This window comes from Callospermophilus lateralis, chromosome 9 (genome assembly GCF_048772815.1).
Source record: "Callospermophilus lateralis isolate mCalLat2 chromosome 9, mCalLat2.hap1, whole genome shotgun sequence".
Classification (NCBI taxonomy): Eukaryota; Metazoa; Chordata; class Mammalia; order Rodentia; family Sciuridae; genus Callospermophilus; species Callospermophilus lateralis.
Genome location: NC_135313.1, coordinates 69,451,079 through 69,466,024, shown reverse-complemented (window position 1 = coordinate 69,466,024; position 14,946 = coordinate 69,451,079). Strand labels below are relative to the sequence as shown.

The following is a 14,946-nucleotide window of genomic DNA, read 5'->3' as shown; positions in this document are numbered from 1 at the left end:
TAAGAATATTAAAAATTAACATTTTAAAAATGATTTCATATATACTAAATGCATAGTAGTAAAGGGCTTGGTTTTGCATCAAACCAGATCTTGGTATACTTATTAGTCATGTGCCCTTGGGCAAATTATTAACCATGCAGAGCCTCTGTTACTTCCTCTGAATATAGGGCTAATGAAACCTGCCTTAACCTGCTGTCATTATAGAGATTGAATAAGGTCATGTATGTAAAGCCTTCAGTGCAGGGTCTGGCCCAGAGCAGATGGTGGCTCTTTCTCAATAGAAGGGTATTAAATAATTTGATTTTGAACATGTCATTGGCTGCACAGGTAAGCCATCACAAAGCTATTTGTCCTTGGCCATCCTGCATAAGACATGGTTTTAATAGCTGATTATAACACATTATAATGGAGTCACTGACTCATTTCCTGTGAATTTAGTAGCAGTGATGGCTGCAAAGGCCTTCTCCAAACAATGAGAGAAAACCCACATTTCCCAAAGTACGTCAGAGGAAGCAGCAAAAATTATTATTTTGACAGAAGTCATTGCAGTAGAAAAAGACTCAAAACGAACAGAGGTTACTGTCAGACAGCTTCAGTGGTGGTCATTGGGGATTGAAGGTCTCCCAGGGGCAGGGAGGGGGATAAAATCCAATGGAATGTACAGCCCCCTTTGTCCACAGAACACAAAACCTCCCTGGCCACGCCCCCTGGCCACGCCCTCCATCGCTGGAGGCAGATGCTTTGCAGAGGCTGGAAGGCTAGAACCGTGCGTTTAAGATCCTCGGAGGCTGCAGGCTGCCAGCAACTTGGGCATCTGAGAGAACTGTGAGATCAGACAGCCAGATAGAAATGCCAGGGAGTTAGCAAGTTCCTGGCAAGTGCGGCTCAGGGAGGGCAGCGGGGTATCGCTGTGGAAATCAGTGCACAGAGATGCCAGAGAATCACTTACCTGCAAGGGTTGGCAATTTCCTCTGGCGTTGTTTTCATAAAAGGGGAGACGGGTTTTTCCACAAAAGAGCCGAAGCCCAGTCTAAAGTTGCTGGTTAATTTAGACATCTCCTTGGAAAGCAGGGAGCCCAGCTCTTTGATTGTGTTGAGGTCATCGTCCATGGAGGCAGAGAGATCCATGAGGTAATACAGGTCCACAGGGTAATCCTCGGTCTGGCGGACATGCACTTGCAATGTCTGCTCACCACCTGCAGAGCCCCCACAGGGAAAGCAAATTCATAAAGCACAGGAAGGTTCATTTGCAACTGGCCAATCTCCCCGCCAGCTAGCTATTTCTTTCCATTAAGAACTTACTGAAGATACAAACCATGTGATGTACTAAGTGGTAGAGTTTATAAATGAGTAAGCCCACAAACATCTTTCAGCACTGAGTTTATAAGTACTGAAGAAATATAAGTTAGGATATTTTATATCTCCTGGGAAGAATTAGCATCCATTTAGATGAAAGATAAGCTGAACTTTTTTGTGTGTGGTTTTAGAACAGGTGAACAAAATAAAGGGGAGTTTCAATCTACATTTCAACTCATGAAGAAATGTGAGGCAAATCTAAGCAACATTTGAGTAATTCAAATGGTTACTATTAGAAAAGACTTCTTCAGTAACACATTTGGAGAAGAAGTGGCCAACCTGAACAAAGAAAAATGTGAGCCCCGAAACTTCATATTTCCTTAAAAATGGGCAATTGGAGGCATAATAATCAATGATCTGTGACATGTAGCATCCATATTAAAGCAATAGCAATATTACACACATAGCATTATGTTTATTTACAAGAACAAACACTTCGGTGTTTTTCTTTCTTCTGAAAGACCCTTCCCCTTCTGTTAAAAAATCATAACTTACCTGGTCTCAATTTAAGAATCAAATTTTGAGGTGCAATCTGAACAATGTCAGAACTATTTTTCTGTCTGCCTACACTGAGAGGCTTATTTTTAAGGATTTCTATTTGGGAGACAGGGTTTTCGATGAAGGTTAATTGACATCCTTTGGCTAAAAGATTTGCTGGGGTATCACATCTTTCACCAACTCCAGATGGATGGGTAAAATTCTAAAAAAGAAAAAAGTAGAGAAAAAGAAGACAAATCTGCATTTCTTTATAAGATGGCAGTAATTAAAATTTTTTACATACTTTCCTAGTTAAGCATCTTGCCATCCTAAATACATCATATTCCTGTATGACTGACATTGATTGTAGGTCCTAAGCTAAGTTATAGTTGAATAGCCAGAGTATTCTGCCAGCAAAGTTATGAGTAAAGATGGAGTCTCCTTTTAATTATGTTCATTTGAATTCATTAGCAGTTTTTTTTTTAAAGCTCATTTATTTAAAGATTCTCCTTTGCCATGACCAGATTCTTGAAATAGTTGAGTTAATCGAGTTGACATTTTTCAGTCTACTGTTTTTTTTTGGAATGACCTGTTGGTTCTTGGAATCCTAGGCCTGTCTAAGCTTTACAGTGCATCTATTACCAAATCCGGTAGCAAATAGAGATTTTTCTATGTATTTCTAAAGGACAAGGATTATGACATTGCACTGTCTGATACTTTACTAGTTTTAATCATTGGTGTGTTGCCCTGATTAGCATTATTTCACTAAAACTGACCTCTCAGGGACCTTAAACTCAGTATCTTAAAGTGTTCTAGTTCAAGGTCTTTCCTCCAAGATTTGGAAGTAAGGAAGGGAATTAGAAGATGGTTTAAAAGTCTGCTTTTCTGTACAGGACTCTGGAGTTTCCCAGGCCTCATTAGGTTCACATGAGCACTGAGGTATAGTATTTCCCAGCAGATATGTGGCCATTCCATTTTCGCAGCATCAAGAGCAGAAAAAAATGGAGCCCAGAGGTACCTGTCTTACCTGATGACAAGGCTATTCTAGAGCTGGCACTAGGAAAAGTTGAACCCATTGACTCTCATGCTTAGAGAGAACTGAACCAATGTCCATATTTTTCCTAGCCCCTTAGAATTCAAGGCCACTTGTTTTCACCAAGTAGGAAAGTTACCTTTCTTCTGAAATTAAATTTTGAGAATATAATTTGTCATCTACCAGTCAGGCTTTTGTGTATTTGAGGCTCTGGCAAACTCTCTAACTTCTCATAATGTAAGGAAGGCAAACCGTGGCTGATCGAGGTGCCTTCTCAACACCATGCAGTTGCTATCAGCTGTAGTCACAACCTTTGCCAGAAGGTCAGGGGTGGTGTTAACCACACAACATATTTTCTGTTCTTCCTAAGCAGAAGTCTATTTTACGTTTTGTTCCAATTACTTCAACTGATAAACTGATAACTACTTTTACTACTGGAGTGACCTCTTAATCTTGCCATAAAATTTGACAATCATTTAGCTACCAAGGTTCATTCAAAAGTAAGGCTATGAGAAACTCTCTCAAATGACTGCTAAAAAGTGCATTTAAACAAAAATTCTAGAATGATTTGCCATTTTCTGTCTCTGGAATGAAATTAATGCTGTCTTCTTTAGAAAGCCAATGTCCAAAAAATTATGCCTGCCCCCCACATTTACATTCTCAATCCTGCATTTGAAATCAAAAGAGCACAATTCCCCTGAATGCTGTTTTGTGGCCCCTATCCATCAAGGGAGTACTGGGGAAGTGTGCCAGGTTTGTGCACTTTTTATTATTATTATTATTAATTTATTTTTATTTTTTAAATATATTATACAGGAATGCATTATAATTCTTATTACACAGATAGAGCACAATTTTTCATATCTCTGTTTGTATATAAAGTATGTTCACACCAATTCATGTCTCCATACATGTATTTGGATAATAATGTCCATCACATTCCACCATCATTGCTAACCCCCTGCCCCCTCCCTTCCCCTCCCATGCCTCTGCCCTATCTAGAGCATGGGAAGAATAGATGTTTAGATTATCTTTATGAGATCCAGTTGGGGAAAGACTTGTTTTAAAATTCAGAGTTAGTGCATCTCTTTCTTATCAGGATAACTCTGCAAATCACTCTATGGTGTCACAGCACAGGCAGTGACTTAGAATGGCTTGCTATATGCCCCCAGGCATCTTCACACTACATAGTTTTCAGTTTTAGATAAGGAATGTCTGTTTGGGGCTTTGTCATTGGTATGATACAGAGTGACTGAACTCATGAAAATATAAGTTTTAAAAGAACTGAATAAGGTCTGAGTAGTAAGGTTTTCCCCAATACTACAATGCTCCTTGTAGAAACTAGCAGTGGCTCACATTGGATCCTGGTTCCCGGATGGAATACAGCTATAGTACTGATATCAAATGTGTGTTTAACTTCAGAAAACATCTCCATGATTACTGATTGTCCAGAAAGGCTTGACATTTTACATTTAACCATGAGAAATTACCTTAAAATAAGAAAAGGAACCAGGTCAAATAAAGGACCCTGAGTTGATTATTTTATTTAGAATAATTTGACATGCATTCCTTCCATGAATTGTGTTTGAAAGCAATCATGTGAATGCCACTTTGATCCACTAATACTTTTATTATCCTTTCTTGATTTGTTTCACTCATATAACCCCACAGAAAGAAGGACATTATCTGAGCTATCATTGAGGAAATCAACATAAGTCTAACTGCACAGAGCTTTTAAAAACATGTTGAGGTCATTTGTTTTACCTCCTGGGAACACCAGGCACACTGAGGTCCAATGAGTAAGCAGTCTCCACAGGTTTCTGCACCTCCCAAGGCACAGCCACCTACATTTAAATTCAGCAAGATGCAAGGAATTAAATACACTTTCATTCATTCCATTTACGAGACTTATGCCTCTTAAATCACTTGAACAAAACAATATCAAAATGCATTTTTGTCTTCAAAAATCAATTCTCAAAATACTAGCAACTCACATAAAAATTTACACTTCACATCTATCACGTTGAAAATACATGTGCCTTATAAGCCAAAAATTATCATCCTCTTCCTTTTTTAAAAATAGCTGTTGACAAATACAGAATCATCCTGTTTTTTATTCTTATTAAATACCTGTCATTTTAATTTTAAAAATTATTTGTAACCATTTAAAATGCTTCTCTTATAAATGTGGTATTTCTGTTTGTGAAATAAAATCCTTTTTCTCTCCCAAGATTATTACTCTCAAGAGGAAGAACTTATTGTATAATAAAACAGAAGTTTCCAAAACGACTGTCACAAAGGCATTAAGAAGTCCTACTGTGCAGTAACGTTGTTTAATTCTCCTCATTAAAATGCCTGTGTAACCTTTGTATTTATTTACCTTAAGCCTAGAACATTCACGGTGGGACCAGCCCTGTGTTTGCCTGTAATTTGTTAAAGTATTCACTCGGTGGCAAAAGAGCCATCAAACAGGTCAAATAAAAAATGACTTCGGCTCTAGTTTCTGAACCAAATGACAGGTTTGTCAAGCATATCATGAAAGCAACATATCCGAGAACTTAGGTCTTACCTTGTGCACGATCATTCCTTCCTAGAAATAGAAAGAACAGGCAGAGCAGCTCAATCCCCATTCGTTTCAGTTCTCGCTGTGCAGATTAAAAAAATGAATTACCTTCAAGGTTACAAGACCAAAGCTGAAGATCGTTAAAGGCTTTCTTTCTTGAAGTGTAAAATATTAAATACTACTTACACTGCTTTGAAATGAAACTTGAGATGTAAATTAAAAAGTTTTCATTACGACTGAAATGAAAACAGAGGCTACCTGGACAGGTAAAGAAGAAAAGCTGTGTTTAAAAGCAACTTCAACATGATTTACTTCCTTGTTCTCCTTATAAGGAAGGCAGGTGTACAATCACCAAGAAGGTGGGGAAATTCATTCAGGAGAAATTTTTGTGTAAGTTCTATTAGTCTCTCTGCATCCTAGAGAAAGTTGATACCTTTAGTGAAATGTTGATCAATAAAATGTCAAAAGAACAACTGAAATAGGATTGCTTCTACAATGATTTTAATTTAATGAAAACAGCAAAGATGTGAAATAAAACATAAGCATTTAAGTTACAGGTAAGGAGGGTAAAAAAGAAAAACAAGCTAAATGAAAATACCTCAGGTTTCTGTACTCCATGTTAAATCCTCTGCAGAGAATTTCAATAAAGTCTGAAAAATAAAAAATAAACATAATTTTATAGGCAGACTAGAAGTTAGGGTTAGGGAAAACAAAGCACTGTTTTCTTATTTTTTTTTTTCATTGGATAAAAGACATTTCCCATATACTGTCCTTATTTAAAAGTTTATTTAGCTTGTTTTTCCATTTCCAGTGCCCTGGATATTGCCTCCATTTTAAAAATCCACTATTAGCTTGTTATTCATCCATTCATTCAATAAATATTTACTGAGTATTGGTTTTGTGTCAAATATCACTTTTAATTATATATATATTTTTAATTTCTTTTAAAATATAAATTTATTTTATTTATATAATGTGGCATTTCAATACATACATACAATGTATCCGGTCAGGGTAATTAGCATATATATCACCTCAGATGCGAATCTTTCTTTGTGTTGGGAGTGTTCACAGTCCTCTCTATTAGCTATTTTGAAATATTTCATTAATTGTTGTCAACCATAGTTTTCCTACTGTGCTTTACAATAGTTGGCATTATTTCTCCTTATAACCGTTGACTCTCCTTTCTCCATCCCTCCCTATCTCACATCCTTCCCAGCTTCTAGTAACCACTATTATATTCTCTACTTTTTTAAGATCAACTTTTTATCTTCCACACGTAAGTAAGAATATGTGGCATTTCTCCTACTGTGCCTGACTTATTTCACTTAATGTAATACCCCCAGTTCTATACATATTGTTACAAATGACAGAATTTTGTTCTTTTTTATGGCTGAATAACATTCCATTGCACATACAATACATTTTCTTTATCCCTTCACCCACTGATGGACACCTAGGTTGGTTCCCTATCTTGGTTAATGTGAATAGTGCTCCAATAAGCATGGAAGTACAGATGTTTCTTCAACAGGCTGATTTCCCTTCTTTCAAATATATACCTAGTAGTGGGATTGCTGGATAATATGATTGTTCTAATTCTAATTTTTTAGGAACTCCATTTTCTTTTTCATAATGCAGATATTCTCCTTGAAACAGATTGTGTCCTTGAAAAAAAATCAATCAAATACTGAACTCTTGCAGCAAATACTCCTGGAGAGCAGTGGGAAGAGACTCAAATTCAGACAGTGATCAGAGCTAGGATGAAGAATAAAGCTGGGTTAAAGGAAGGAGGGGCAATGAGGAGGTGTTGGTTTATGTAGGAGAGTTGGAGAGTCTCCTTGACCAGTGCTATGTCACAGAGCTCTCGATGACATGGGTGACACAGGAAAGTGCAAAGACTCTGAGACTATAAGAAAGGAAAGGGAAAATGATGAGTTTTGAAGACAGAGGTCAGATTATACATAGTCTTGACCTTGAATTTTATTCTAAACAGGTTAGAGTGTCATAGGAAACCTAGAAAGATCCGATGTGATTTACATTTTAAGAGAATCACTCTGGCTGCTGTGGAAGTTACGACTCCTGTGGCAAGGTTGGAAGGTGTTTGGGGAAAAACAATAACGTGTGGCTGTTGAGGACAGACACGGTGGTGGTTGTAACTAGAAAGAGGTGGTCAGGACATATTTTGAAAATGGACTGATTATGGATTGGATGTGGACATGAAAAAAAAGGGAGAGGTTTTTGGTCTGAGTAACTGAGTGATACTCTTCACTGAGAGAGGTTAGGCTGGGTAAAGAGGATGTGAATAAGAACATGGTCAGTTTGAGATCCTAGAAGATAACCAAACGCCACTTAGGCAACTGGATATGGAAGTCGAAAAAATGGGGACACGTTTGAAGCATAAACTGTAAGATTGGGATCATCAGTTTGGATTGAAAGATATGAAGCTGGTGGTATTCAATGAGTCCTGAGTTGTCTGCACACAGACCTCCCTCGTAGCTACCATTAGCCTCTTTGGATGAACTGAGGTAAGGGATGCCCGAACAGCTGTCTATCTGCCCACTCTGTGGAAACTTCTCTGGGGTTTTGCTACCACCCAAAATCTCTTCCTCTTGGAAGACAATCAGACTACCTCTCCTGGCCTGTTTTGAAGTTAAGAGAACCCCAGTGACTAGCTCTTGCCAATGGAACATGAGTGGGAGTGGATAAAATTTCATTCCCGCTGCCAACAGGATGCAGGCAGCAACAAGGTCCTGGGAGAACTCCCAAGACCCAATTCAACCTGTGAAATTGAATTTGTGCTTTACATTGAGGGCCCTGTGCCATCCTGTATAAAGACTTCCAGTAGTTTATTGTCCAGTATTGTTACAGGGCAGGCATTCAATGGATATTGAGTACATAGGTGAGTACATGAATAAATGGTTTCCGAGGGTACAGAAAGCAACCAGGAGAGGCAAAACATGTCCCCTGCTTGGGCTATGATGAAAGCTTAAAATGTAGGGTAGAGAAAATGCAGAGAGGAATTTAAGAGAAAATATAAAGTGAAGTAATGGTACAATAAAACAGTCTCACACTCTGTTTTCATGTTGGCACTTCTCTGGATAACTGGTACCAAGCAGTAATGCACAGGGAAGAAACAGTTTTGCTTCCTGAAGATGTAGTGCCTGGTGCCCTCCCCTGGGAACTGCTCTACTCACACCACTGTGGAAGGAGCAGCCTTGTTATCCCATGAGCAGCCAATCCATGCTTGCCAGAACTCTCAAGATGCCCTGAATGGAAACCATGTCCCCTTAACTAACCAGATTATTTTCCTCTGTTTCTGCTTATTGTGGTTCACCTTATCCGTGGGAGATAAGTTCTAATTCCCTCAGAGGATGCCTGAAACAAAGGATAGGACCAAACCCTATACATACTATGTTGTTTTCCTATACATATGTACACACAAATTTAATGCCTTTTCTATCAGAATGTAATAATTATCACATACTGTGACTGTAGCTTTCTCAGTTTGAGATGTCACCTTGTAAGAAATAGAAAGTTTGGTGTTCCATTTTCACAATATAGTATTTAGCCTTAATTAGGATGTAAGATCCAATGGTAGCCATTTTAACTATAGCTCTTCCCTTTAACTGTAGCCTTTCCCCAATTTAAAATGAGCCAATCATGTAGATTATAACCCTGAGCTCCTCATATCAGAGCAAGGGGCAGTACTGCATTAGGGATATAATCAGGTTGACTGTTCACTCACGTGTGCTTACTTACCATAATCAGTAGCACGCCCTTCTGCAAAAGTAAAGTTTTGCCTTGCCAAGCTACTTCAGTGCACATGTTTGATTCCTTGTTGGGCATGGGACAATTGGGGTGGGGGGTGTATCAGGGATTGAACACAGGGGCACTTAATCACTGAGCCATATCCCCAGCCAATTTTAATTTTTTATTCTGAGACAGGGTCTTATTAAGTTGCTTAGGGCCTCTCTAAGTTGCTGAGGCTGGGTTTGAACTCATGATCCTCCTGCCTCAGCCTTCCAAGCTTCTGGGATTACAGGCATGCACCATGGCACCTGGCACACCCTGGTATTTCTAACAATAGCAAAACTAGAATGAATTTCTTTTTCTTTTTTCATAGTTTCATGGATAGAAAATTTGTTCTTTCCATAGATCTTAGCAGCCTCAGCATATAAGTTTTTCCTTTCCTTATTAAGTAAGGACTTTCATCTTTTTACTTTAAAAGAAGCCCTTTATGGCTTCTCTTTGGCATTCTGAATTGTCAGCATTACTACTCCTGCACTTAAAGGTCATTTTTAAGTAAAATATGGGTTACTTTAATACAAGTATTTTGATACCATGACAGTTGATCTGATAACTGATCTGATAACTAAATCAGGTGGGTAGCATATAAAAAATGGATACAGTGGACAAAAAGATGATTCACACCCTGTGTGAAACAGAATAGGATGGTAAAAGATTTCATTGTGCTATATTTATATAATCCAAACCTTTTTCTTTTTAAAAGAATTTCAAGGCATTGTGGGTTTGGCTCAGTGGTAGAGCACCTGTCTCAAACTCATGAAGCCCTGGGTTCAATTTCTAGTATGACAATTAACAACAACAACAACAAAAAAAATTAAAATAAAAAAATATTCAAATTCACTGGAAAAAAATCACTGCAAGTATTCATTTGCTGTTTGACATAGTAATATTTCATAAAACATTCCTGTTATTAAAAACTGAACATATTAAAAATTGTTTAAAAATGATTTCATTGTACTGCTTAGAATAGTACACAACTTAAAGTTTATAAATTATTTCTGGAATCATTTAATACTTTTGGATTGCAGTTGACCAGATAACGCTGAAACTTCAGAAAGCCAAACCATGTAGAAGGGAAGACTACATGGAATTTGAACTGAGAAATTTAGGCAGAAAAATCTAAAGTTTCATAACGGAAGGTGAAGCTGACAGGATGATCAGAGAGAGAGAGAGAGAGAGAGAGAGAGAGAGAGAGAGGGTAGGGGGAGAGAGGGAGAGAGAGACTGAATGTATCAGGCTGGAGGAAAGAAAGATTATGCTTCAGGTGTCAGTCCAATTTTAGAAGAAATCAGCAGCTATGTGGAGGCAGAAGCCAAAGGCAAGGGAAAGCGACACTGAGTTGAAAATGAGTGGGTTGAGGTGTCTATAGAGAAGGACCCTGAGCTACATTAATTGAAAAGCAGTAGAGTCAGATCCACAAACTCATTTTCCTGAGTTTCTCAAGCAGTCTCAAGTGGCTGTAATCCCAAATGCACTTCCAGGTTGGATCTTTTTAAGAACAGTTCTTCCTGGCTTTCTCCAGGACCCTGCTTTCCTAGAGCAATATATACTGTTACAACAAATTCCCATTTCTTAGGGTGGTGGAGAGAGTTTCTGTATCCTTGCTATTGACACTTTTAGACAGGCTGGCTGAGCCCATAGGATACTATCTTAGTTGTTCAGAGCTCAAGGTAGCAGCCCCCCTGCACTCCAGCCTCTCAGCAGCAACTTTGCTTGGGAGATTTCAAATGAGCTGTTTTCATCTGACCCTGGTTTCAGAGAACCATATATACCTCTGGCTCACTACATTCAGCTCGGGTCTCTCCTGGAGACTGCCACTCAGCCACATCAAAAATTGACAGTCCAGGGCCCACTTGGGTCTGACTCAGGCCCTCACAAAACACTCCCAGGAGAGGGGAAACCGAGTAAGCCTGGCCAGCAGCCATCTGAAACACTGGGAACCAGGTAATGACCATCACTTTGGGCTGGGCTTTAACGTGCTCCCTGCTTTATTCAAGCACCAATGACAAGTCTTCTACTTCTGTGTGTCTATCTACAAGTACATCTCAGGAAGTAGCTCCAAGAAGACAGCACAGATGGGTGTGTTGCCTCAGAGTCTACCTTTGAGGTAGCTCTGTGACATCTTACACAGTGGATTGTCTGCAGAATTTCATGGCTGACTTGTAGTTGTGTGTAACATAGGAAACAAGGAATTTGGAAGCTGCTATCTTTGTCTCACATTTCAAGACATTCAGGAAAATTCTTTTAAAGAATTAACGTAACAACTTCTTGTCATCCTAGTATATAATGCCCATAATATTCTAAATGCTATGGAAATATTTTATGGCCTAAGCCTTACATTCTAGGCTGGGCTTGTTTGTTTTTGGTGTGTGTGTGTGTGTGTGTGTGTGTGTGTGTGTGTGTGTGAAAATATACATAACATAAAATTTACCCTTTTTTGTTTGCGGTGCTGGGGATCAAACCCAGGGCCTCCTGTGTACTAGGCAAGTGCTCTACCACCAAGCTCAAGCTACATCTCCAGCCTTCAAAATTTACTATTAAAAAAAAAAAAAAATCAGCCAGATGCGGTGGCACATGCCTGTAATCCCAGCGGCTTGGGAGGTGGATCGAGAGTTCAAAGCCAGCCTCAGCAAAAAGCCAGGCACTAAACGGCTCAGTGAGACCCTGTCTCTAAACAAAGTACAAAAAAAATAGGACTGGGGATGTGGCTTAGTGGTCGAGTGTCCCTGAGTTCAATCCCTGGTCTCCCTACCGCAAATTTCAGACATGTAATTCAGTGACATGAAGTAAATTCAGATATTGTAAAACCTTCACCATAAGGCATCTCTACAACTTTTTCATCATCCAAAATCAATTTCTGTACCCTTTACCTAATAGCTGCCCATTAATTAATTCCCCAATTAAACTCTGCACCCTTTACCTATTAGTTGCCCCCAGTAGCTGCCTCTCCTGCAACTGCCCTTCACCATTCTGCTGTCTCTATGAATTTAACTATTCTGTTATTTTACTTAGCATAACGTCCTCAAGGTTCATCCATGTTGTAGGATGTGTCAAAATTTCATTCCTTTTTAAGACTGAATAATATTTTGTTATATGGATATACCATGTTTTATTTATCCACTTATCTGTCAATGGACATTGAGGTTATTTTTACCTTTTGGGAATTGTGAAGAGTGGTGCTATAAACATGGACGTACACATGCCTATTTTTTTCTAGAGCTCACTTTTTAAAGCCTTTAGATGCTCGTGGTGGGGGAAGGTCAGTATAATGGCAAGAGTTTTGTTCCGGGTATAGAGAAACCTGTGTTTAAGTTGCAGTCCTGCCAGGTCCTGCTGTCTATCTGCGGGGATAATGGGTTTTTTTTTTTTTTCTCAACACTTTTGTTTTCAGATTTTTGAAACAATGATATTATCACCTTTAGGATCATGGTGAAGATTTAATTATACCACTTTGGAAGGAAACCAGATTTTGTGGGACCTGAAGAATATACAATTTGGGGGCTTTCCTTGAGAAAAGGAAAGTAAAATTGGAAATCAATGAGGTGTGAAAGTGCATGTTTATTACAAATAAGGGGGGAAAGCCATGACAGCAAGTTATTGAAGCCTTGGAGATTCTAGTCCTTTGTTTTGTTTTGTTATCACCTTAGGCAAGTCACCAGAGATGCTTACCTAAGAATGTTTCCTGATGGTAATCTGGCTTCCCATTCTCTAGTCACAGGTCCCACCACTCCTAAGCTCCCACTCCTAAACTGGGGGCCCCTCTGTGGTTTTCCCTCAGGAGTTGTATTTATTTATTATTTTTTATATTTTATTTATTTATTTTAGGATTCATATTTACTGTAGCTTCCTTTAAGCACCTACCAGTGTCAGGCACTGTTGAATATTTTATTAGTATTGCCTGATTTCATTCTCGAAAAACTCTCATAAAATAGGGACTATTTCATTTCCATTTACCAGATGAGGAAACTGAGACATGGAGAAGCTACATAACCTGCCCACCATCACATAGCTGCTCAGGAGGCCACCCAGGTATGAGGCCACTGCCCTCCAACCTGAGTGTCGTATTACTGTGCAAACCATCTCCCGGTGGATAAGAGATAATCATGGAGTTAAAACAAACAAAAAATGGTGCCCACAAGAAATGAAACTCTACCAGAAACTTTAAAAAAAAGGCTGTATCTTTAGCCCTCTCATTTTAGCTCTGGCCCTATACCTGGCTGTCTCTTTTTTATTTGTTCATCCTGTGAATCATTTACCACCAAAAATAAGACCAAGATGTCATCCTGGAGTGTACAATCCTTTCTTATTCCTTCTCTGCTTGAAGTCTAGTACAATCACTTAAAAACAAAACGAAACAAAACAAGCCGCCTGGCCCTTTAGGCAGCAGGAAACAGCTTCAGGAAGCTGAATCCGCTGTTCTGTTCGGGAGCCAGGCCTGGCACTGAGTGCAGGGGAGGGCGGTCAGGGCATTTCCTGTGGCCAGGAGATGACTCAGGATTAACTCCTGGTGCTTGAGCGGCAGCCCCCCTCTGACTTCTCAGCCCCCCCAGGCCCCATGCACACTAGAGCGCAGCGGGCACAGGAGCCAGAGGAAAACCATCCTTGTGATCAGACCATTTGAGAAGTCCCTCACCTCAGGGTTCGGAAATTCTTTTGAAGTCCAAAAGAACTGAGCTCTTTTTTGTCTTTTTGTTGTGGAATAAATCCAAAGATGAGGTTTTCCAGAAAATGCTAGCAAGCGTGAGTTTATCCTGACTTGACTCTGAGAAAAAGACTTGTTAGGCCGCTCTTTCCCCATCTATGAAGCAAATTAGTGGTCAGTCAAGGCAAGAAGTCCATGTGAACAAACAGACATTGATTGCCAAGGGATTTACTCATACTCAGCTTACACAAGTGATAAGCATCTCTTTTTCTTTTCATTTTAAAAGATGAGTTAAGCAATCCAACTGAGGATTAGGATTCCTTGATTTTGAGCATTTATTTTTTTCTGATAAGAACCATGTCTTCTAGGGTTGCAATGGGCAGATATGTTACAGTAAAAATGAATTCTGATTTATTTATTCATTCACTCATTCAGCAACCATCAACAGATCACAATCTGTGCACAGTTCTGGGAACACAGTGTTGATTAAAGCCAACAAGATCTTGCCTCTTGGGGTTTACATTCTGGTGAAAGAGACAGACAACACATACACAGATGCTAAGAAAAATAAGGCATGGTAAGAGATGGCTGAGGTGGGATGGCTAGAGAAAGCTTTCTGCAAAGGTGTCGTTTAGCAGAGCCCTGGGGAAGTAAAGGAGGGTGTCACGTAGCTGTCTCTAAGAGCAGCCCATGCCATGGGAAGAGGGAGTACAAGACCTGGGGAGGAATATTTGGGGACCAGCAATGTGGCTAGTGAGGCTGGAGTGGAGTGAGAGGGTGATCTGAGGAAGGTAGTAGGAACCAGGCCAGAGAGGTACAGGAGCCATCAGGAGCTCCTGAAGGAGAGTGTGGGTTTGGGGTGGGGGTGGGGGGGCAGCGCTGTGGTCAGAACTATGGGTTTGTATTCTGCATGAGAAGAGAAGCTCTTGTGGAGTTTTGGTTGGATGCAAAGGAGCTTATGTTTGAAAGGATCACTCTGAGTGAATAGTAGAGGCAGCAAGGACAGGAGGCAGGGGGCTGACCAGAGGCTGCTTCAGCATCTTAAAGTCACAGATAATGAATTACTTG

The 14,946-nt window shown here is 39.5% G+C and overlaps 1 protein-coding gene across 2 annotated transcripts in view; it reads right to left on the bottom strand.

Annotated features, from left to right (window-relative positions):
• Itgb6 (integrin subunit beta 6) overlaps window positions 1-14,946 on the bottom strand; it is a 120,927-nt gene that overhangs the window by 63,441 nt on the left and 42,540 nt on the right. The window contains exons 1-6 of one of the 2 annotated variants that reach the window (XM_077110283.1): window positions 6,028-6,054; window positions 5,616-5,687; window positions 5,436-5,511; window positions 4,631-4,710; window positions 1,852-2,056; window positions 950-1,196 (exon numbers count right to left, since the gene is read on the bottom strand). In XM_077110283.1, coding sequence (XP_076966398.1) covers window positions 950-1,196; window positions 1,852-2,056; window positions 4,631-4,710; window positions 5,436-5,496 — 593 coding nt within the window. In that variant the 5' untranslated portion in view covers window positions 5,497-5,511; window positions 5,616-5,687; window positions 6,028-6,054. Of the gene's footprint in view, window positions 1-949; window positions 1,197-1,851; window positions 2,057-4,630; window positions 4,711-5,435; window positions 5,512-5,615; window positions 5,688-6,027; window positions 6,080-14,946 lie in introns of those variants that run through there. The other variant, XM_076865655.2, reaches the window with a different exon arrangement.